Source organism: Fimicolochytrium jonesii (genome assembly GCF_025526975.1).
Source record: "Fimicolochytrium jonesii strain JEL569 chromosome Unknown EV422scaffold_17, whole genome shotgun sequence".
NCBI lineage: Eukaryota > Fungi > Chytridiomycota > Chytridiomycetes > Spizellomycetales > Powellomycetaceae > Fimicolochytrium > Fimicolochytrium jonesii.
In genome coordinates this window covers 232,227-252,038 of record NW_026515684.1, presented here as the reverse complement: position 1 = coordinate 252,038, position 19,812 = coordinate 232,227, and the positions used below count along the sequence as shown (strand labels likewise).

The 19,812-nt window shown below is 52.9% G+C and overlaps 7 protein-coding genes across 7 annotated transcripts; 3 read left to right on the top strand and 4 right to left on the bottom strand.

Moving 5' to 3' along the window:
* The first annotated feature begins 110 nt into the window (after positions 1-110).
* Positions 111-2,614, top strand: EV422DRAFT_110761 (uncharacterized protein). The gene is made up of 8 exons (XM_053064596.1): positions 111-127; positions 192-350; positions 422-730; positions 797-929; positions 1,001-1,286; positions 1,353-1,564; positions 1,626-1,700; positions 1,763-2,614. The coding sequence occupies exons 2-8, from the start codon at positions 289-291 to the stop codon at positions 2,366-2,368; spliced, it is 1,683 nt and encodes a 560-aa protein (XP_052924266.1). The 5' UTR covers positions 111-127; positions 192-288; the 3' UTR covers positions 2,369-2,614.
* On the top strand, positions 2,419-4,221 carry EV422DRAFT_497827 (ferric reductase NAD binding domain-containing protein; the record flags this gene model as incomplete). The annotated part of the gene is made up of 3 exons (XM_053067970.1): positions 2,419-2,927; positions 2,998-4,024; positions 4,084-4,221. The coding sequence occupies 3 exons, from the start codon at positions 2,419-2,421 to the stop codon at positions 4,219-4,221; spliced, it is 1,674 nt and encodes a 557-aa protein (XP_052924265.1).
* Positions 4,222-4,360: 139 nt separating this feature from the next.
* EV422DRAFT_534541 (succinate dehydrogenase cytochrome b560 subunit) lies at positions 4,361-5,555 on the bottom strand. Its single transcript, XM_053070681.1, has 4 exons — positions 5,337-5,555; positions 5,011-5,268; positions 4,781-4,938; positions 4,361-4,722 (listed from the first exon to the last, which is right to left on the bottom strand). Exons 1-4 carry the CDS (start codon positions 5,371-5,373, stop codon positions 4,618-4,620), a joined length of 558 nt encoding a protein of 185 aa, XP_052924264.1. The 5' UTR covers positions 5,374-5,555; the 3' UTR covers positions 4,361-4,617.
* Positions 5,556-6,576: 1,021 nt separating this feature from the next.
* On the bottom strand, positions 6,577-7,944 carry EV422DRAFT_110640 (Alpha/Beta hydrolase protein). The gene is made up of 5 exons (XM_053064595.1): positions 7,648-7,944; positions 7,473-7,581; positions 7,296-7,402; positions 7,068-7,229; positions 6,577-6,988 (listed from the first exon to the last, which is right to left on the bottom strand). The coding sequence occupies exons 1-5, from the start codon at positions 7,862-7,864 to the stop codon at positions 6,612-6,614; spliced, it is 972 nt and encodes a 323-aa protein (XP_052924263.1). The 5' UTR covers positions 7,865-7,944; the 3' UTR covers positions 6,577-6,611.
* A 2,558-nt stretch (positions 7,945-10,502) lies between these two features.
* EV422DRAFT_489688 (uncharacterized protein) lies at positions 10,503-16,521 on the top strand (the record flags this gene model as incomplete). The annotated part of the gene is made up of 10 exons (XM_053067449.1): positions 10,503-10,778; positions 10,894-10,962; positions 11,027-11,209; positions 11,274-11,519; positions 11,586-12,524; positions 12,639-12,864; positions 13,246-14,280; positions 14,392-14,924; positions 14,973-15,995; positions 16,063-16,521. Coding segments are annotated over 10 exons (4,989 nt in total), but the record flags the coding sequence as incomplete, so codon positions are not given.
* Positions 16,522-17,861: 1,340 nt separating this feature from the next.
* EV422DRAFT_568816 (uncharacterized protein) lies at positions 17,862-18,146 on the bottom strand (the record flags this gene model as incomplete). Its single annotated transcript, XM_053072688.1, has 2 exons — positions 17,862-18,058; positions 18,122-18,146. 2 exons carry the CDS (start codon positions 18,144-18,146, stop codon positions 17,862-17,864), a joined length of 222 nt encoding a protein of 73 aa, XP_052924261.1.
* A 933-nt stretch (positions 18,147-19,079) lies between these two features.
* On the bottom strand, positions 19,080-19,669 carry EV422DRAFT_568815 (uncharacterized protein; the record flags this gene model as incomplete). The annotated part of the gene is made up of 2 exons (XM_053072687.1): positions 19,080-19,554; positions 19,617-19,669. 2 exons carry the CDS (start codon positions 19,667-19,669, stop codon positions 19,080-19,082), a joined length of 528 nt encoding a protein of 175 aa, XP_052924260.1.
* Between the last annotated feature and the right edge of the window lie 143 nt (positions 19,670-19,812).

The following is a 19,812-nucleotide window of genomic DNA, read 5'->3' as shown; positions in this document are numbered from 1 at the left end:
GATTTTCTCCTGTTATTGGTATACATGATAGGTGCAGATGACTGACACCGAGCCTATTAACAGACAACCCTCGAGGTTCGAACAACAAACTAAACGAACAGAGCAATAACGTGCAGAACGACAACAGGTGAGTTCAAGACGAGGCATCGCAGTTTTGAGACCAAGCCAGTGCCAACCTTTCCACATGGCAGACTCTTCGACTCTCAGAACAACGGACGCGGAGGATACCAAGCAGGCGATGACTGCAAGATACCATGCCAGAACAATAATCAGCAATATGACGCAAAGATGCCGGGTGCTTTGAAAGGCGTCATGCAATTCTACGAAGGCAGTGAGCTTGAGATTCAATGGTAAGCGACGGGCCATCCTGATGGACGCTGACGATAGATTCACTTAACGATGTAAATCTTCAACGCCGAAGGACGAACCAACACGGCTGTGGATTGAACCCCCGTCTTCACTGCAACATGGTCCTCCAGTACATGTGCGAAGACTCCGCCCCTGGCCTCCGTGACGGTACCACGACCAGCACAATCGTTCAGGATCCCACTGCAGCAAATTACATGACATACGGACAACATGAACCTTTCTCGTGGTATCAGCAATGTTCGACACGAAAGCGGAACAAGCGGTTGTTCACGGCGGATAGGAATCTGAACGGGGACACGGCGATCTTCACTCGTCAGAACAACAACGGGCAGAGATTTGGGTTCGAGTGTCCTGAGGAGAGGTAAGCTATGGAATGTTTGATGGATATACCGTTTGAAGCCTTTCTGAAACGGTTTATCACCTGAAGGGACTACTATCCTTACTGGCTCCCCACTCCATGGCGAGATATTTACACATGCACGGACGAACCCAAACGATGCAAGTACTACCAAGCCACCAGCCAGAACGGGAACGACAGAGGCAGCTGCTCCGACCCACAGGTGCGTCAGAAGGCATCTCTCGCTAATTACATCGGTCTTTGCATCGGAAATGATAATGGTCTGTTTCACAGTTCATAACTAGATTCGATTGCGAGCAAAACAGTGCCACATGGTCCTACTCTGGGAACTTCAACGTCCCAGCGCCCGATTGCGGCGTATGCCCTACCACACGGAACAACCATCTTGGTCAGGCAGATGGCACGACGCAGTCCCCGTCGTACACCTGGACCGTCCCCGAGGGTGTGCACCCGGACGGGACGAAGTGTGTCCTCAGGCTTCGGTACAACATCTCGACCATGGATTATGATGGCTGGGGGACGGATTCGTTCTACAATGCCGCGAATTCCAAAGTGAAGGGTAAGCACAGCGGGGAGACGGAATGCATATGCTTGTTTCAACAAACCTCATCGATCATCATCATAGGTAATCCAACGGTGGACTTCGTCGGGATGGGGAATAATGTCTCCGGCCCGTTGACGTTGAACATCAACACCGCGCAATTTGGGCGAACGTTTGAGGACCGGTCCCATGTGTTCATTGTACGCAAACAGCCGGCTGAGTTGAAGCGGAACTTTATTGGGACTTCCCGGATCATCAACCTGAATGTTCGAGGCAGGAGGGGAAACATTGTCGATGTAAGAGCCCTCCATTTATATCATTACGCCGGTTGCGGCCATCAACATCTCTTGTTGACAGGTTTATCCATCCGTGGAGTACGACTTTGTGCCAAATACCATCAATGCGAAGCGCGGCGATTATCTGCACATTCAGGTCGGTGGTGAACTTAGCATTTGCCTTTCAAACCTACATGACCTGATCACCAACAAAAACAGTGGACAGGCTCCGACGCAAATCAGAACGGCAACGCCGGCAACGGCCGCGACGGCACCGACCGCAGCAACCTCGTAGTAGCATCCTCGCAAGGCGTCAACTACCCCATCAATTTCAATCCGGACGGCGACACCCCACCAGACCACTTCACCGACAACCGCAATATGATTGCCAAACTAGCGTACCTCGATCAGACGAACTGTACGACAACCACCGATGCGAATAATCCCCAGAATTGTGCAAGGATCAATTCTGCGAGTGGGTATTTCAACGCCGGGTTGGTGAGGGTTGATAATAAGGGGACGTTCAATTTGTTGAGCACGAGGAATAGCGCTTTTTCGAATCGTGAACGTAAGTGGGATCGTTCGAAATGCTGTTGCGCTTGTACATTTCTGGGTCATTTTGAACTGGCGTATGCGATCCCCCAACAGAGAAAGCAACCCTCAACGTCTCCGAAGACATGGACAGCGTCGGCGCCGCAATTGGCATCGCCATTGGCGGAGCCGCCTTCCTCGGCGCCGCCAGCTTCGCGTCCATGCGATTCGTGCGCTACGGGCGAAGCAATCCAGCCAGCAAAGCAGGCGCGATCGTCGGGGCCCTGCACTTGACCAGACCGCAAAGCGAACACGCATCGACGCCGTCGGACACCGAAGACGTAATGCGGCATCCCTATATCGCAAAATTCAACGAATGGTGGTTGTGGAAAGGCCCCCGAGTTACCATCATCACCGCGTTTGTGTTGGTCAACGCTGGGGTCTGGATTTACGGATACTGTCTCGCACTTGGTGTCGACCCGGCACCGTACTATCCGTACGCGAAAGGCTTTGGGAAGACCCTCAACGTCAACTGCTCGTTCATTCTCATCACCGTGCTCCGCAACACGCTCTGCTGGTTGCGTAGCACCCCGCTTGCGGACGTGATCCCGCTGGACGACAACATCGCGATGCATAAACTGGTGTTCGCGTTCATTGCGGTCGGGGGCATTATGCATGCTGTGTTCCACTACCTCGACTTTGGGTGGAATGAGCAGCGGTACGGGGTTTCGACCGGGCATCAGGCATTCGCCAACCTGGCTGGAGTGACTGGGCATTTGATAGCGTTAATGATGCTCTGCATGTTCCTGTCCGCGGTGTTCATGCGGAAGTACTTTACTTTCAGACGATTCCGGTACGTGGGAGAACTCCCTTGCGAGCATCCAATTGATAAATTCTAACGGCATTTCGATGTTTTACCACAGATTCGATGGCTACAGAACCTTCCTTCTCGTGCACAAGCTCTGGATGCCTTGCTTCGTCCTCCTCTGGCTCCACGGCCCCATGTTCTGGGCTTTCTCGCTCTGGCCCCTGGCCTTCATCGGCCTGGAAAAGCTCGTGCAGAAGCGTCGCGCCAAGGTGGACGTGGTCGTCATCGATTCGAAGATTGTGGGTCAGGACATCCTCGCGCTGAAGATGAAGATGCAAGGAAAGCGAAAGTTCAACTACAAAGCTGGACAGTACCTCTTCTTGAACTGCCCCGACATCACGGAACTGGAATGGCATCCGTTTACGATCACCAGCGCTCCTGAAGAAGCGCACTTCAGCTGCCATATTCGTGCTCGGCCCGACATGGACTGGTGTTACAAGCTACGCACTTTGCTCGGCCACGCTCGAACGGAGGTTGTGCCGAAGGAGGGCCGACAGTCACTCGTTGTGAGGCCCGTTGTGAAGAAATCGGGGAATCTCGAGGCGGGGGAGGTCAAACCTGCCAAAGAGGACAAGGCACAGATCATGTTGAGGGTGGACGGCCCATATGGGAGCCCGTCCGAAGAAGTGTTTGACCATTCGACAGTAGTTCTCGTCGGCGCCGGCATTGGAGTCACACCTTTCATCTCGATCTTGAAATCCATGACCATCCGTGTGAAGCAGCGGGAAGGTTTATCAAAGGAAGCGAGAGCCGAACAGCAACGTCTCAAGATCCACTTCTTCTGGGTGTGCCGCGATGAACAGGAATTGTCGTCGTTTAAGGATCTCATTGATGCAGTTATCTCCAATGCTGATCTGAAAGATCATGTGGTTTTGAATACGTACACCACTGGGGTATGGCTCTCCGCTGGCCCATTTGGGGTGATATGCATTGCTGTTCATGCTGACGCTCTCTTGCGAATTTCTCAGGAGCTCAATCTGAAGAAGGTCACCTTGCACGCTTACAATCAGTACTCCGGCAAGCCTAACTGGGGACGCATTTTGAAAGAGATCGCCGGAGCTCATCAGGGAGAAGAAATCGGGGTGGGTGATGTTACTATCCATCCTTCACATATCGTCTTCTGAGTCTTCCGCATCTGCAGGTCTTCATGTGTGGGCCTTTGCCACTGGCGCACGACCTGAACCTTGCCTGCAAGCGGCAGAACCATATGGCGGCGAAAGGAAAGCCTGGGGACAAGGAGAACCGGACCATATTCAAGTTCAAGAAAGAGAACTTCTGAGAATCAGGGGGTAGGAATAGCTATTAGTCGTAGTTTCGGAAGTTTAGAAGCGTTTGCGCGCGGATGATGACTCTTTTAGTAGGCACGTAGGACTGGACTTTAGTACCAACAATTGTAACATTTATCTTTTCGGATGCCATCTTGCTAGTTCCGATGGCCATATCAAGTTCTCCATATTGCCACTGGGATTCCTCTTCCCATAGCGCGTCCAAACCAAAACTTTCGTTGATGTCCAAGACCAAATGACCACCCCCTGGACTGGCCCTCAAACACGATCTCTGTTTCCCCAACCTATCCAAATCCAATTCAACATGGCACATTTGGAGCCCACAATGGTTGTCGGATTGTTGATATAAGTTTTGATGCCAATTGAGAGATGTACCAAGGAGCTTCGCCCTACTGCAGAGCCAAGTAGAGAGTTCCCAAAGCCGTCGCAAACAGAACGGTATATCCTGTGTTGTATACGCCCTTCAGGTGAAGCTGTCGTCCGGTGTCCCATAGCTGTAATAAGATGCGTAAGTAAATAGTTCCGTGACCGTTCTGCTCAAAGCTTCCTTACCAAGTGTCGGCATCCATTAAGCGAGTGGAAGACCAGGGGGGCAGCAATGATTATCTTGGAAGCAATGAGAACGGGAGCAGGGAGGCTTTGTACAAAGTTGATGACGTCGGCTGAAGCGAACGGTGCGAGACCGTAGTATGCGCTTCCGAGGACAAAGGCTGGGATGACGTGAAAGATGAAATTCAGGTCATGCTCAACTTTGAGAAGACGCTGTGAGGTTTCCTGCTTACCACCAGAGAGACCAACACCAGTGATACGGTGCAAGGCAGATAGCGCCATGGAGAGCTGAACTTTGTAGATGCTCAAATGGGGTGACCTGGGACGGCCTAGGCGGATAGACCTTGCGTAGGAGTCGACATTCAGTGTTGGCTTTCCGGCGTCGGGGTCATTCACTCCACCAGTGGTCGCTCGGGACACCGGGGTCGACGAAAGCACTCTGGCTGAGCGCAGAGGGGCCAAAGCCAGTTGGCTGATTGGGCTCGCTGTCCCTGCAAGACATTTGTCCGTTAGAAAATTGTTCGGGGAATTGAAGACAAGAATCGCCTCAAGAACTTACTAGTGGCAGCAAGACGAAGTCCCCGGTTGGCTAGCATTGTATTGGCTGTGCAAGTGGATATCCGATGAGGGTAACTGTACGTTGGTGTCGTCGGGAGATCTTGAGCGGGATGGAGGAGGAGAAACGGACGCACACGGGAAGAATAGGAAGCGTGGGAAAATTGATGCAAGTCTCAGCGCTCACTCACATCCTGAGCGCGCGCCCTTGTGCAACACCGACGGAGAGGCCTCTCCTCTGCATGCTGTCATTTTCGAGCCCACCTGTGCTCTTCCCTTTGTTGACTTCAGTCCTGATCAAACTCGGTGGATAAAATTTCTATCCTTCATTTGCTTGCCCAATCTGATTCGCCCACCTCAGGCCCTTGCAACGACACCCTGTATACATGCGCACTAAGTCCTTTCTATAATTGCATTTCCAGAACGTAAACGGGGTATAGTTTACAGTGATGCTCCTGTATGATATGCATCCATAGAGCGGGATGCTCCCGTCTAGTTCATTTGCTGGAGCACGCACACAAAAGGCCTCCGAACTTCCAAGCCAAGCCCGCATTTCTGGTGACAGCTTTGTGAATTGGCGGTGAATTGTTCACTCTACGGCGCTGGAGGCGTGATGTTGAACATGGCTCATCTGTCGCAAGGTTCCATATGTCGCAGAACACATAAGTTTCCCTCTCCTTTGCGGCGGCGGCAGCAGCAGGCCGTGCAATGGCTTAACTACGGGTCTCCGGCATTCTGAGAATGACCTTCCTCAACTCAGTTGGTGGTTCCTCAGCCCAAACTCGTCACCCCCTACTCAGCGCACCTGGTAGATCAGAGGGTGGACGCAACTTTCTCAGAGAGTACACGGATCCCTACTTCTCCTAGTAGCACGTTGCGCGGGCAGGATGTGAGCGCTGAGATGCAAGTCGCTGCTTTCTGCGGGAGGCGCGCGTGATGATTTATCTTCTGGCTTGCATCTGCAGTAGCTACTTGCAGCTAGACTTGCAGCTCTTGCAGGGCAATTGCAAGGCATGAAAGGAATGAATGAAGCCCAACGCAACGTCTCGTTCGATAGGTCATTGCGGGGGACGTTTTTCTTTCATTGGTTTCCATTTGATTCAAAGTACATGCAAAGGTCATCAGAACTATCAATACGGTACTTTGCCGCCCCACCACATACTGCACATATCTATCTTAGATGTAGGATTTAAAACTGTAAACATATAACTTGTCCCAAGCATCAGAGACCATTCCTTGGTTCCAGACCGAGAACGTCTCTAGGTGAGCACCCTGCTGCTCAACACCAGGGGCCGAACGGCATGCTGAAGTATCCATTCAAGTGCGCATCGATGGTGGGGATGAACACGCTTCCGGCGCACTGGGGGTCCTCGCCATTTGCGTCGTTGCACGAGTTGAGGTCGCCGTTCTTGCTGATCCAAAACTCCTCGCGGTGGTGCTGGAACCCGAACGACTTGGGCGGGAGGTGGGGCACGATGTCGGTGGTGTGTGTGATGCGGTAGACGTGGGATGCGAACGGGAGGGTGGAGACCCAGTTCGCGAAAATGGAGTTACCGACGCGGGGTTCGCCGTAGGTGTATAGCTTGAGAGTCTTGCCGGCCGAGTCGCCGAGCCAGTCGACGATGTCGATAGCCGTCAAAACGGAAGTGGCACCACCTATAAGTCAGCGACGAGGATATTGATTAGAAGCGGTCCGAGGGGACGGGGAATCCTCCAGGGCATCAACATCACGTACCAAGACTGTGACCTGTTACAGTAATCGTGTAGTCGGTGCCGTACTGCTGAAATGCCTTCTGGATGGCGGCACGGACGGCGCTGCGGGAAGCCGTCACGGTCGACTGGAAGCCGATATGCACCTTGGCGCCATCGGGAGCGCGCAGCCTGCTCAGACCCACGTCTGAAGAAAATGAAAGAGTGAGCTCCTCGGTGTTGGTCGCACTGCAACCATCGCAGGCATGCTTACTGGCATCAGCTTTGAAGAATTTCAAGTCGTTAATGGCATTGGTGATGGAGCTGGTGCCCCGGAAAGCGACGATGATCTCTTTGCGAGAAGGGTTGACGGCGACGTATCTGCAACGTGGAGAAGTTAGATATCTGAGCATTTGGTTCTAGCGGAAGGAACACGGAATTGGGAGCTTACCCCACCGTGTCCGTCTTGCTGTCCACAAATTTAGAAATTAACTTGGTGCCCAGGGTGCCTCCGGCGCAACGGTCTTTGCAGATCCAGCCATCGAGCCCGTTGAGGCAGTCTTGTAATGAGGGTACGTTAGCGCTCATGAACAATCATCATCGTCGATATCCATAATGAAGCTTACATGCAGCCGCAGAGTAGAGCTGGTAAAGTTCAGCATTCTTGAGGTCATCGCCTCCAATCGCGATCAACTTCTGAAGCGAATTGGTAGGGCCGTTTGCCGTCTCGTTGACCGGCAACTGTTCGGTCGGGGGAACGCTGGTCGTCGGATCCTGACGGGACTTTGCGACTTCCTTTTGAATGACAGCGTTGATGGCGGCGGGTTGCAAGTTCGCAATCATGTCGGGTGTCGCGGGACGACCGATCACCTATTACATTGAAAGGACGTTTCGATTGATAAAAGATTTCGACGCAGCAAGACATGGAAAACTACATCGTACTTACGTTAGACAAGAAATCCAAGCGGACTTGCTGATCGGATCGAGCTTTAACTTGGGGCGCGGCACGTTGCTGCAGGTTGACTACGGCCGGCGATGCCAATGCTCCAGCAGCGGAGACGCCGAGAAGGGCGATGCAAGTTTTGAGGTGAACCATTTTGATGAGGGATGAGAGATCGTTCAACGATGGGTGATGCGATGAGTATCGAAAGAATTGGGACAGCCAGCTGTCTTATGAGAAGATATGCGAGGAGGGGGATGTCGGAAAAGGGATTCGGCCATCGCACTGCTGCTTTTATAGGCGAGCACTGTATGAGAGGTCCTGCAACATCTCAGAGCTCAGCGCTCGCAGTCTCCTCTTCACTTTGTTTCCAGCGCACATCTTCGCTTGCTTTGCTTCCGTCGTCGGGACACCAAAAGGTCATGCGCCGTCCCCAACGACGTACATGCTCGGGATCGCAACGTCCTTCCACCAGTAGACGCATCCGCCGCTTCACGAAATGTCCTCATGAGGCTCTGGAATCGCACACGCCGCCGTCGGGATACTGTAGTTACAACTCCCCTCGGAAAATGTCCGCCCCTTGGTCCCGTTGGCAAGGCCGGTGGGAGCGGGGGACAAGGGATGCACATAGACATCCTATGGCCGGCGATGAGAGTGGAGTACGAGAGATGCACCGGTAGACACCTGATGTACATTGCACATGCCAGGATCGAGCAGCTTTCTCTATGGAGATGTGGGAATTTTTGCCGGCGGCCAAGCGGTGGCAACGTCTCTATGTTGTTTACCCAGAAGCCTCGGGGGCATATCGTTCAACTCGCTCCCATTGGCGAAAGTTTGCCCCAAATATTCGGCAACTCGCAAGCAGATCTTGATTCCTCGTCCTCCTCCAACAAATCACAAATCCACACCCTGTCATTCAGGCTTGACAAAAGGGTCAATGCCGTCAAAAGCCTCAAAGCATGACGCTACCCCTTAAACCCGTATACCAGCTGGGTTGTGCAAAGTAGCTGGCGGGCAAGCGGGGGGATCAGCGATGCTGCTCACGTATGTGTATTTATTGTGCTACCCTAGGGAAGACGGGGGAAGCCGCCTACTGACAGCAGATACGCGTGAGGCGCGACACTTGTCTGACTGCGCGCCGATCAACTACCCTTCAGTCCAGTTTTGTGGACAGGGGCAGGAAAGTTGAAAGACCCGCATCCCCTTTGGACTTTTTTTAGCAGCGAAACTTTGTAAATGCCGGAGCGACACAGTACATGCGCATCTGTGAGCATGCCTTGCACTCCCGACTCTCATGCATGGAAATAGAAATTCCGGACTAGTTTTCAGGTCTTGAGTCCACGTCCGCGTAAGAAGGCGTGATGCCCCATTCGTGCTCGCTGACTTTCCAACTGGGACAAGGGACAAGAAGATGAACGTGAGAGCCTCAGGCGCTCCCAAACTGTTGCGATACAGCATCAAAGCTCCCTTTGACATCAGACAGAACGCAGATTCCTGAGTTTGATGGCCCAAGCATGAACATTTAATACGATGTTAGAGAAGCGTCCTGGGCACGCTGCCAGATCATAGATGAATGTTTTGGCAGCTGCAATGGTACAGTAGAAGCATCCGGTGGTCGTGTGATCTCACGACGGCGGATCAGATTAATGGCCTTGCACACTGGGCTGCTGCGGGAAGATGGATATGAAGTGATATGACAAGTGTCGCATTGTAAGATCTAAGCTAGGAAAGATGGAAAACACAAGATAAAAAAGCCTGCTGGGTCATAGCGAATGAAGACCAGGTTCTTTGGTGCGAGGGAAGCAAACGTCCCGTTATTGGTTTGGAGTCCAAAATTTGGATGTTTTCCCTGCCGTTCTCGATCTCCGCCTTGATTCCCAGCGGAACGAGAGTTAGCCACTCCAAAGCCTCCGCCGTGTGGTCATTCTCCTGTCATGGTATTCGTATGGTATGATTGAAGGTCTTCCTTCGGATGGAGTCCCGTGGCCTTAACGACTACTTGCTTGTCTAAGTCGGGCCAATATGTACATTCGTTTGCGGACATCTTCCTCCACACAAACGGGATCAGGTTTTCAACGTCCAGCCGACGAGCTAATGTTTTGCGTTGTATGGAAGGCGACTATCCCCCCAGCACCTTTCATCATACTCCGTCGCAGCATGATGAAAGAAAAATGGGAACTTGGCTTTCCGCTGTCACTGTCAAAATAGCCACTGTCAATTTGAATCGGATTTGACCTCACCGAGTGGACGCCCACCGAACTCTGAGAAATCTCTCCTTTCCCCCGCCAACCTGGCACGATTTATTCCGTGGCCAGCATCACAAGGTTGTCTTCTGCGCTCTCCATGCTTGCGAGGATACACCTCAGTGATGCTCCGTAGTCAGCATCCCCAGTCCACGCAAGGTGGGTTCCTCTACCTGCCCTCCGTCCCTCTCTGCGCACGGTGCCAACATTAAACGGCAGTCGATGTCCAGGCCAGGTGCCCGCGCCTTCGCTGCAACAGCTGGGTCAACCGGCATACCCGCCGCTTCGTCCCTCTTACAACCTGTGGATACACGATCCTGGGTTCTCAAAGCAGGACTTGGTCATAAACCCTGACTGCTTTCCCGGGTGTAGGGTTGGTGACCTTCTGAAGATCACTCAGCCAGCGTCCTCCGGAGACAACAAAAATGGTTTTAGTCAATCACAATTCCCCAGCTCGAGGGGAGGTTTAGCAGCACTATCCGTACGGCAGCATTCCAACCCAAACCAGCATCACCGAGGAGTCGCACACGGTTCTCAGGCAGCAGAGGACAAGTCGAGGACGCTCATCTTGCAGGTGACATCTGTCGATCGTGAGTTTATCAACAAGCAGTCTCAGCTGCAGGTATTCAAAGGATGTTCCCAGTTGTATTGAAAGGTTTCCTGTGGAGTCTCATCGTTGTGATTACCAGATATCCATTGCCCAACACATAGCGGCCATCTTTGAACTTCACGCGCGGAAGGATGTAGTTGTTACGAAGGTTGGTTGCTTCCGGCGCAGTGTACTTACATTGTCTCTCGACTGAAGATGATTCGCTTTGATAGGTCGAGCGGGAGGCGATATCAGCGGACTATGTGGAGATCTGTTTCCGGGATCAATACTTGGGTCGGAGCGACATGTGGCGCATGAAAACGTCTCTCACAGGAACCTGCGTGTACGAGGGCAAAAAGGTGTCGTCCCTGGGCATAAGGGCGCAAATCAAAGACATTGTTGTCTCTGGCAGAAAAGTAAGTGGCGTTGCGATCGAAGTGACCGGGATGTAACGCGGGAACTTACCACCGACCCTGATAGGCGTCATGTGGATATATCAACGACAACACGAAGACCATTTTCCGCTCAGAGACGGCAAAATACTTCATTTGCATTCAAATGAGCAAAGAGATGTGGGAGTTTGATGAGGATGGCGAATTGTATTTCGAAAAATGCGTGCACGGCTTCTTGCCTCAATTATTCGCCAAGTGGAAGGAGGCTGGCGCCAACCACGTTGTGTCTGTCGTTCTCTTTGCCCGCATTCACTATCAGACCGACGAAGAGGAGGTGGTAGAAGACACGGGCGACCAAGCACCTTTGTTCACTCCTGCACCTGAAGGTGGTGGTGCTGAGGACGGCATACCATTACTGAAGGATGCATCCGGACGGTCATACAGGGACTTTTATAAGGTCGTCGTAGACTGGGCCATTCGGAGCGATTGGTCCCAGATTCTGATACCTTTGGAGAAGGAATTCGTCTCATTCCAACGGGACGTTCTACAGCAGTCGAGCAGCGAGGGTTCCACCATTCTTGCTGGCACAAATTCACCCGCAAGTGAAGGCAATGTTTTGGAAGCAATCAACCTTGCGCTGAATCCATTCGATAGGCACTATATCGATCGGGACCTTTCTCGTACGGGGCTCGGAATCGTCGTTATTACACCAGGACCTGGAGTCTACGAAGTAGATAAAAAACTGCTGCGACTGACGGCGCACCGTATGGTGGATAACGGAATAGGCCTTGATCTTGTCTGTCTAAGCAAACCGCCTCTCTGCACTGTGCCGCTATTTCAGTACGTTTCGAAAGAGTGCCCGTCGAGTCTGACAGGTTGGGGTAGCGGACAGAGTGGAGCCAGCATTGATGCTGAATCGAGCATCAATAGCGAAAGGCGGTGGGCCTCAGCACTGGGAGGCGCAACAGGGCAGAAGGGACCAGAACGGTCAGCGGACAAAATGGGAACCGGAGCCAGTGACAGGAGCATGGGGACGCATGCCGCACCTGGCTTCAGCTCCGCAAGCGGAACTTCGGGGCAAGAGCGTAGAACGGAAGCATGGGATCCACTATACTACGACGATGCGACGCCAGAAATACCAGACAAAACCTTCTACACGGTGCCACACTGGATCATGTGTAGTTTCTGGGCACGAGAAGGGGAGCAGGATAACAAGGGATTCCGGCTACGGTGCAAAATGTACGAGGTGCAGATGATGGGCGTCATGGAAGAAATCGGCTCTACGATAGTGATTCCGTATATGGAGGAGCAAGATTTGGCGGAAGTCGGCGACGTGCAGGTTGTGCAAGTTTCGAGCAAAAAGCAGAGCGATGCCCAACAACAACCCCCAGCACCTGTGGAGCGTAATGCGTCTGGAGTGGTACGCTTCGATGTCGGTGGGGATGATGATGAGAACAGCCCTGCTGTGTCTGTCATTGACGATTTTGTGATTGACACCGAGCAATACGACGAAAGTGTGTTTTTACCTATCATTAAGCACCAGTCGATGGTCATCAAAAACCGGTCAAACTCGGGGATGAATGTGGGAGGATCCTCGGACGTGGATTCACTAGCTTCCAACAAAGGCGTGCGTGGAGGGTCTAGGCTCGATTTGCAGCATCCTTATGCTACAACTGGGGGTGCTCGGGGGAACTTCCTCGGCAACGTAGTGTCCATCAGCCCTGAGGGTGTGGCGGGTGTTGTCGCGCTAGGGCCGCAAGCCCGACAATCTTTGCATCGTATGACGCTGAATACAACTGATAGTGTCAGAAGTGATGACTCAGGAGGGGGCCCAACGCGGAATCTTTATCAGAACTCTGGCTACTATCCAACATGGGAGGAAGGCGACACGTTGAGATCGAATGACCGAATTGCTTTAATCAAAGCAAAAGCTCGCATCGAGCAAGTACGAGCCGCGGGTGGTGTTTTAGGCCGTGATCCGTCGCAGATCTCTATCAATAGTCAGCCCTCATTACGGGGCACCACGTCGGATACCGCTCTGTCGAGCATGTTTGCAGGAGGTGGTTCCCAACAGAGGGTGTTGGCGAAGACAGCTTCAAATACATCCCTGACAGCGGAAGCTGCCGCAACAGCTGAGAAGAAACGGCCTGCCTGGGCGTCGTCGGCAGCGCAATCTTCCGGAGGAAGGACAAGTGCACCAGTCAGTCGTAAATCTAGCGTTCTTGCAAGCGACACAGCCTATGGCGATTCTCACACTCTATGGTCCGGCGCTGGAACGTCGCCTGGAAAAGGGGATGTCAGGCTGTCGCAGCCTTCCCGGACGGAGGATGCCAGGGCCAGCGTACCACAAAGCTTGCCCATCGGGGCGAATTTGCAGAGAGCGGCCATTGAGGATACCGATTCGTCTGGTCTGCACTCGGCATCGACGACTCTTGCACCCATTCGCATCCGTGGGAACCAACAAGTTGGCTTGCGGCATCCTTATCGAGAAGGATTGTCAACGTCGGGGAGCTTCAAGAGCCACTCGCCCTTGGCAAACTATGAATACCTCCGGAGTCAATACCCTCGAGTCTCTCCAGGCAAGACAAGCGGCTCGGGCGGCAACATGCGCGCGCCCACGTTCCAGCAGACGTCTTTCCGCTCGCACTTGATCAATCCATGTAACCCTAGCCGCAATATCATCCGCGCTACGAGTCAAGTCCTGCGATGGCAACACGTTTTCCCACAGATCATCTTGCCGATGCGAAACGATTTCATCATTGCATGGAAGAGTTTGTCCATTCCTGCCTGTTTGCCTCTGACAACCGACTTTTTCCCATCCCCTGAGGATCTTCAACAACTGTATCAGGAGTACACGTACACAGTCTCAGCGGCCGATGATGCAACGCCTTATCAGTCTCGAGGTACTGGAAGGTCCGACGAAGGCCGAGGGACGCAGACAACGAAAGTGGAGGGATTGCTTGTGGATTTGGTGGCGCAACGTCTGGCGCAAGGCTTTCAATTGATAATCGCCGGCTCGACAAACTTGGGTTTGCCGGGTACACCCCTCGGCGAACGAGGAGGCGATGTGCCCCAGCAAGCAACTAACATCGGAGGTTTCAGTTCTCAACCGGGGAGTTTGCGGCAAACTGGCGACAAACCCAGTAATCCATGGAAGTCCAGTGCATGGAATGACACTTCGCAACGGTCCACCGCACAAACGCAAGTTCAGGGACGCTCAGGCATGCAGCAAGCAGTTCACAAAGATCGATCCCCTTCATTCGGAGCATCCACAACCCCGGGAACAAGAGCTTCGCCCCGGGCGTACTATCTGAGTCTCGGTGATCATGTGCACAAGCTTTCTCATGATGCATCCGGTCAAAATGTGGAGGTCAAGCGATACGTCCGTAAGGTCACCTATTCCACCCTCCCCATTCAATACGCGTGCGGGATATGGCGGAAGCATGATACGTTTTATCGACCCAAGCAACTGGGATTCTCTTACCCGCCTGTGACATCGTACAATTGGAACTATCTGGACCACTTGATTTCGGGCTATCAAGAAGAACTCACTGAAAACCTGCGATTCTGGCGAACGCGCTTCCTTCTGATCCCAGTCGAAAATGTCAACCATGTCAACCCGTTCCTTAACCCTCAGAATGACAATCTCGATGAAGAAGAAATCCGCGTCGTAGGATTTGAGAAGTTCATCGAGGTTTTCGAGAAATCTCGGTGGGTGCCGCCGTGGGAAGAAGATGACGTTGACTTTCCGCCGCAGAATCAGTTATCCGGAGGCAGCCGCAGAAAGCATATCCCAAAGCTTGGAAAGAAGCTGCAGATTCAGCTCACGACGCTGAATACGTCCCGCTTCATTAGAGAGGAGGTGTTGAGGAGGGGTTTAACACGTATGGGAACAGCAGGTACGAACCCGGGTGGTGCAAGTACAGCCAATCAGAAGGCGCTGCCTACGACACTGCCAAGACGTGGATCCGCCACATCTCCGGCGACCTCAGTGAATGGCACAAATACCGTGAGCCCAACTCCGTTGACCCGAAGCTCACCATTCTCCGCGGTTGCCGAAGCCATGCAAGCACCTCCACCTGCCGGAGTTGCTTTCGGGGATCGTAGATGGCATTTCCGGCTGTACGAGCGCGTGTTCATCGGAAGCGAATGTGTAGAGTGGATGGTGCGCAATTTTGCGGATATAGAGACCCCGGAGGAAGCTGTAGCATACGGCAACGCGCTCCTCAAAGAAGGCTTCTTTGAGCATGCAAATCGCAAGCATCGGTTTTTGGACGGGCACTATTTCTACCGTGTTCGGGGAGATTTTGCAAAAACTCCTGGCACCGCGGGAACGAAGGACAAGGAGAAGGAAAAGCTTGGCGGAGTTCCACTCTGGTTTGGAAACCGCGCCAAATCTTCGACCAACCTGTTTGATTCGAACAGCGGCAGTTCCAGCCCGTCCGTTACTACCAGTAGCAATACTTCAGCATACCCGAGCAATGATGCCTTGGCCCCCACGTCTACGAATGCTCTTGACATGGCTGTTCAGGACAGTCCACAGGCTGCGCAAACCAAATCTGTACGGCAGGCTGTCGAACCTTACGCCTTGACACGACGAATGGTCATTGATCTCGATGTTCAACGTCGATCTCCCAGGAGAGAGACCGCGGTTCTGCACTATGATACTGTGCACAATCCTCGCCACTGCTATCATTACCAGATTCATTGGTTGGCTTGCAGTCCTCGATGGATTGAGGACCTTGTGGCGGGCTGGGCACGGGTCGCTGAGAAATGCGGGTTCAAAATGGTCGAAGCTGGAACTTCGCAGGTACCGTGGATTCGTTACGTCATCTTTTATCTATAGGTTACGTGGCTCATGTTTCTCCCTACAACAGGCGGAACCCCTTTCGGACGATAATCCATTCCAGTCAGTGACATTGATCAAGCCGTGCATACCACTGCCATTACATCCGAAGGCACCATTCCCATCAAGTGTGTATCTGACGGAAACGGTTCGACGCTTCAACTTCGTATTGGATATGGAAGCGGACAGCTCTTTACCAACCAACGCCGTGACCTGGTCTTACGACAGAGGCAAAGGGTTCAAACGCACTCAATGGGTGCACCGTAGCGGTGTTGCTTTCATTCAAATAAGCTCCGAGGACGAGGAAGTGGGTTTTTGGTGGGTTGCCAACCGCATGCACCTAACTGGATCAGCCAGCGTGTCGCAGCAGGGTGGCGCAGGCAAGGAGGCCCGTGGAAGTAGCAGCAGTGGTGTCGATCCGGATACTCTGATGAAGACGTTTGCAGATTTCTGCAACAATGAAGCAGAAATTCGCCAGTTTTGGGACGAGGTTTACGAAACCTTTTCCGGGATTTACGAAGCTGCCACCGCAGAAAGTAGCGCCAAGCCCTTGCCTGGCCAAGTGGGGACTGCCCAAAAGGCACATCAACGAGCAGCATCAACCGGCAGCAACAAAGGGACCAGCTCCGCGGACGCGGCAGCCGCCGACGATAGTGACCGACGAAGTGAAAACAGCATGGATGCTGTTGCCGGCGTGTTGGTCGTGGGTGCTCTGGAGGCCGCGTCTGCAAATATACCATACGACCTCGGCGTTGATGCTGGACTTCCGACAATGCGTGTTGGAGAAGGGGGCAGGTTGATTTGCATCGACCGACTACCTTCTGAACCACTTCTTGCGGACATGACGGAGCATTTGCAAGGCTTGGGGGCCAAATCCATTCCCGTGCCGCAGCAGAGCACTGAACAAGCGGAAGATGGTCTCCGTCCTAGCTTGAGTCGTACTGGTAGTATCCTAGACCCGAGCTTCTTCAGGCCCCCAACTCCGGGAAAAGGCGCCAAAGCTGCGCTACCGAAGGGAAAGGAGGAACCCCCTCGGGCTGGGGAATAATACGCGGGGCAACCTCATAGAGGCGGCGTAGACGGGCTATCACCCGTTGCCGATCCTCCGTTTCATGAACATACTACATATCATCCGTGAGATACCTTCGCTCGTGTAGATTCTCTTAGCATGTACATATGAAGTTTAGGCTGGGCAAATAGTATAATGGTCGCAAACAGTACCTATTTCTTCGGTCTGCAAATCATTGTCGAAGATCACAATACAAGATGCCATGAGCATTGCGCTTTCGGATGGGTCGTAAACCTGCACTAAAGAGTACATGTTACGCTACGCTTGCTAGGGTACTTTTTAAATCTTTGCACGTCATGGTCATGACGTGCGCGCTTTAGTGAACGATACGAACGCATCTCGGTAGGCCGTCGAGAGCCTGACTAGAAATGACCGTCATGGGGAACAGCTGTCGCCTGTTCACCCGAAGCCGTTGTGCGTCACGGCTCGGATGTTGATTTGCGGTGGGTCGAATATCATGTTGCCATGATGATTTCGCTATGCAGCCGTGGCGTTCACGTCGTGCTTATTGCGTGAGAACGTTTTGTTATGTTCCCAGCACCTCATTTGGCGATGACGCCGCTCATATTCAGTCTCCGACCTGTCAAATAAAACAATGACCTCTTGGAATCTCTCCAAAAAAGCGATTATTCTTTCGTACTACAAGAGCTGTGAGCATAGTAGTTGCCAAGACTAGAATCCTCAATACCTCGTTCGTGCCCCTCCGCTTCATCCCCATCAAACCCCAATACACGCCAGCAGCGCCTTCGAGTAATCCCCACTCATCCCTCACCCATCCTAGCATACAGCGTTCCGCCAGCTGCTGTTGATGCGGCCTCCTTGATCATTGCCATGACGTGCGGGTCGCGGTGCCGCACATTCGGGCGGATCAGCTTGTTCTCTCTCGTGCCCATCCCAGCCATTGATTTCTCAAAGAGGTGGCGATGTAAGCCGCCCTGGATTCGACGGAGCGAACTGACTGGAGAAAGGATGGGTTGGTGACTCTGCGTATGGGTGAATGAAGCGGGTAGTGGTTACTTACTGACGCTGACGAGGGCCTTCCCCATGTGGCCTGAAAACGCGCTTTCCACTACAGAGTCTACCTAAACGCTTATACCTATTATACCGTCATCAACAGATGGAAATCATGCCTCATCGAAAACGCCAAGCTGCACTCACTTGGCCCTATACGCCGCAAAGACGGTACGTAGATGCGCGTCGGGGGCGACAAGTAGACTGATGAAGGCGCTCTCATCCGTGCCAATTCTGGCCGCCTCGGCTCTGTAGAACGCTTCCACATCCGCACTGACATCCGGCTGTGCCCGTTTCGAAGGAACGTAAGCATTGCGTATTCACATCTCCAAAACATTGTGCACGGTCGTGAGTGGATTGACCTAGACTGTCCGGTCTCATCCCGACTAGCCTGCAACACTGTAGTAAGCAGTTTCCTGAAGTGGTCGGGGGTCTCAGACTGCAGTCAGATCTTCATTGTATTTGGCCCTGTATGCATTCTTGATCGCAGCCAATTCGGCATTGGTTCGAGACCTTCATTTGTCGCCCAATGAAGGTCTCGATCAAAGCATCTTCGTCTGTTCCCAATCCCGCCTAGATGTGGAACATGATAAGGTGGAAAGAAAACGAGCAGGTGCTCAGCACCACCATGGAATCCTCTTCACCACGTCACATCTCAGACCATAGCTTCTTTCAAACAACCGGCGTCGAGTTCCGGGAGCGACATGGTCAAGGATACCATTACTTTCTTGAAGTTTCCGCCGCATTCAGAGTCAAGGTCTTTGACAAGTTCGCGGCCGAAATGAGCACGGTAGGCAGTATCGATTTGCGGTGCTTGGTCGGGAGCTCGGTTGGGGTTTCGATGAGGGCTTTCTCGTCTGCCGGATGAAGAGGCAGGTCTATTCTCGGCCCGGTATGGGTTCCGTTTCAACCAGTCTCGCACGAAAACATGTACCACTCCCGAAACCCCTCATCGCCTTCCTCAACCCCTAAACATCCCTCCCCAGCTCCTGAGCCGACAAAGCCGGGGACCCCGTCGCATAGTACGACAGCACAGGGGCCTGCGTTCCATATCCCTGCTGGGGCGGCAGTGTGCCGTATCCTGGCCGCTGTGGGTAGCCCTGCGGTGGATAATGCTGCTGCTGGGGATATCCTTGCGGGTACTGTTGCGGGTACCCTTGCTGTGGCAGACCAGCACCGTACGGAGCGCTATATTCTATAGGGCTGCTGTTCCGGAAAGCCCTGCTGCTGTTGGGGATATCCCATACTGAGGTGGAGCGCTGTATGGGTGTTGTGGTGCGCCGCCGGGTGGAGGAGCGTAGCCGCCTTTGCGGGGGATATCCTTGCAGAGGGTATTGCTGCTCTGATTGCTGCTGCTGCTGCGGATAGCCCTGTTGGGTAGTATGGAGGCTGTTGGTGATAGGCCCGGTCTGTCGGTTTTGTGGTTGGGAAAATGGGTGCCTTCTGAAGCAGGTTCAACGCGTAAGCCAACGCAAGATGACAGAAGATGGCCAAGATGGACGGACGCCAAGTCGTCAAGGAAGTAGCCCTTTATGTATTTGAGAGTAGGTTCGTCCATTCCTTGGCAATTCCTTGGCTTACGCAGGGGTTTCAGCTCCTCAAGTCAATCCATACAGCTTGTCTATGTCTTCATGGCCCCAATTCAGAAGTCAGTGCAGTGCATTGAGGTGCAATGTGCAGCCTGACCACAACATCGCGTTG

Bases quoted from the DNA above. Each gene is read 5' to 3' on its own strand.
- EV422DRAFT_110640 (XM_053064595.1), bottom strand. From the start codon at position 7,864: ATGATTGCGAACTTGCAACCCGCCGCCATCAACGCTGTCATTCAAAAG. The intron at 7,403-7,472 runs GTAAGCTCCCAA...TCCACGTTGCAG, and splicing joins AGCAAGACGGACACGGTGGG to ATACGTCGCCGTCAACCCTT. The intron at 7,230-7,295 runs GTAAGCATGCCT...CATTTTCTTCAG, and splicing joins ATTCTTCAAAGCTGATGCCA to ACGTGGGTCTGAGCAGGCTG.
- EV422DRAFT_534541 (XM_053070681.1), bottom strand. From the start codon at position 5,373: ATGCTAGCCAACCGGGGACTTCGTCTTGCTGCCACTA. The intron at 5,269-5,336 runs GTAAGTTCTTGA...AATGTCTTGCAG, and splicing joins ACTTCGTCTTGCTGCCACTA to GGACAGCGAGCCCAATCAGC. The intron at 4,939-5,010 runs GTAAGCAGGAAA...ACGTCATCCCAG, and splicing joins TGGTGTTGGTCTCTCTGGTG to CCTTTGTCCTCGGAAGCGCA.
- EV422DRAFT_110761 (XM_053064596.1), top strand. From the start codon at position 289: ATGCCGGGTGCTTTGAAAGGCGTCATGCAATTCTACGAAGGCAGTGAG. The intron at 351-421 runs GTAAGCGACGGG...TCAACGCCGAAG, and splicing joins AGTGAGCTTGAGATTCAATG to GACGAACCAACACGGCTGTG. The intron at 1,701-1,762 runs GTCGGTGGTGAA...CAACAAAAACAG, and splicing joins GCGATTATCTGCACATTCAG to TGGACAGGCTCCGACGCAAA.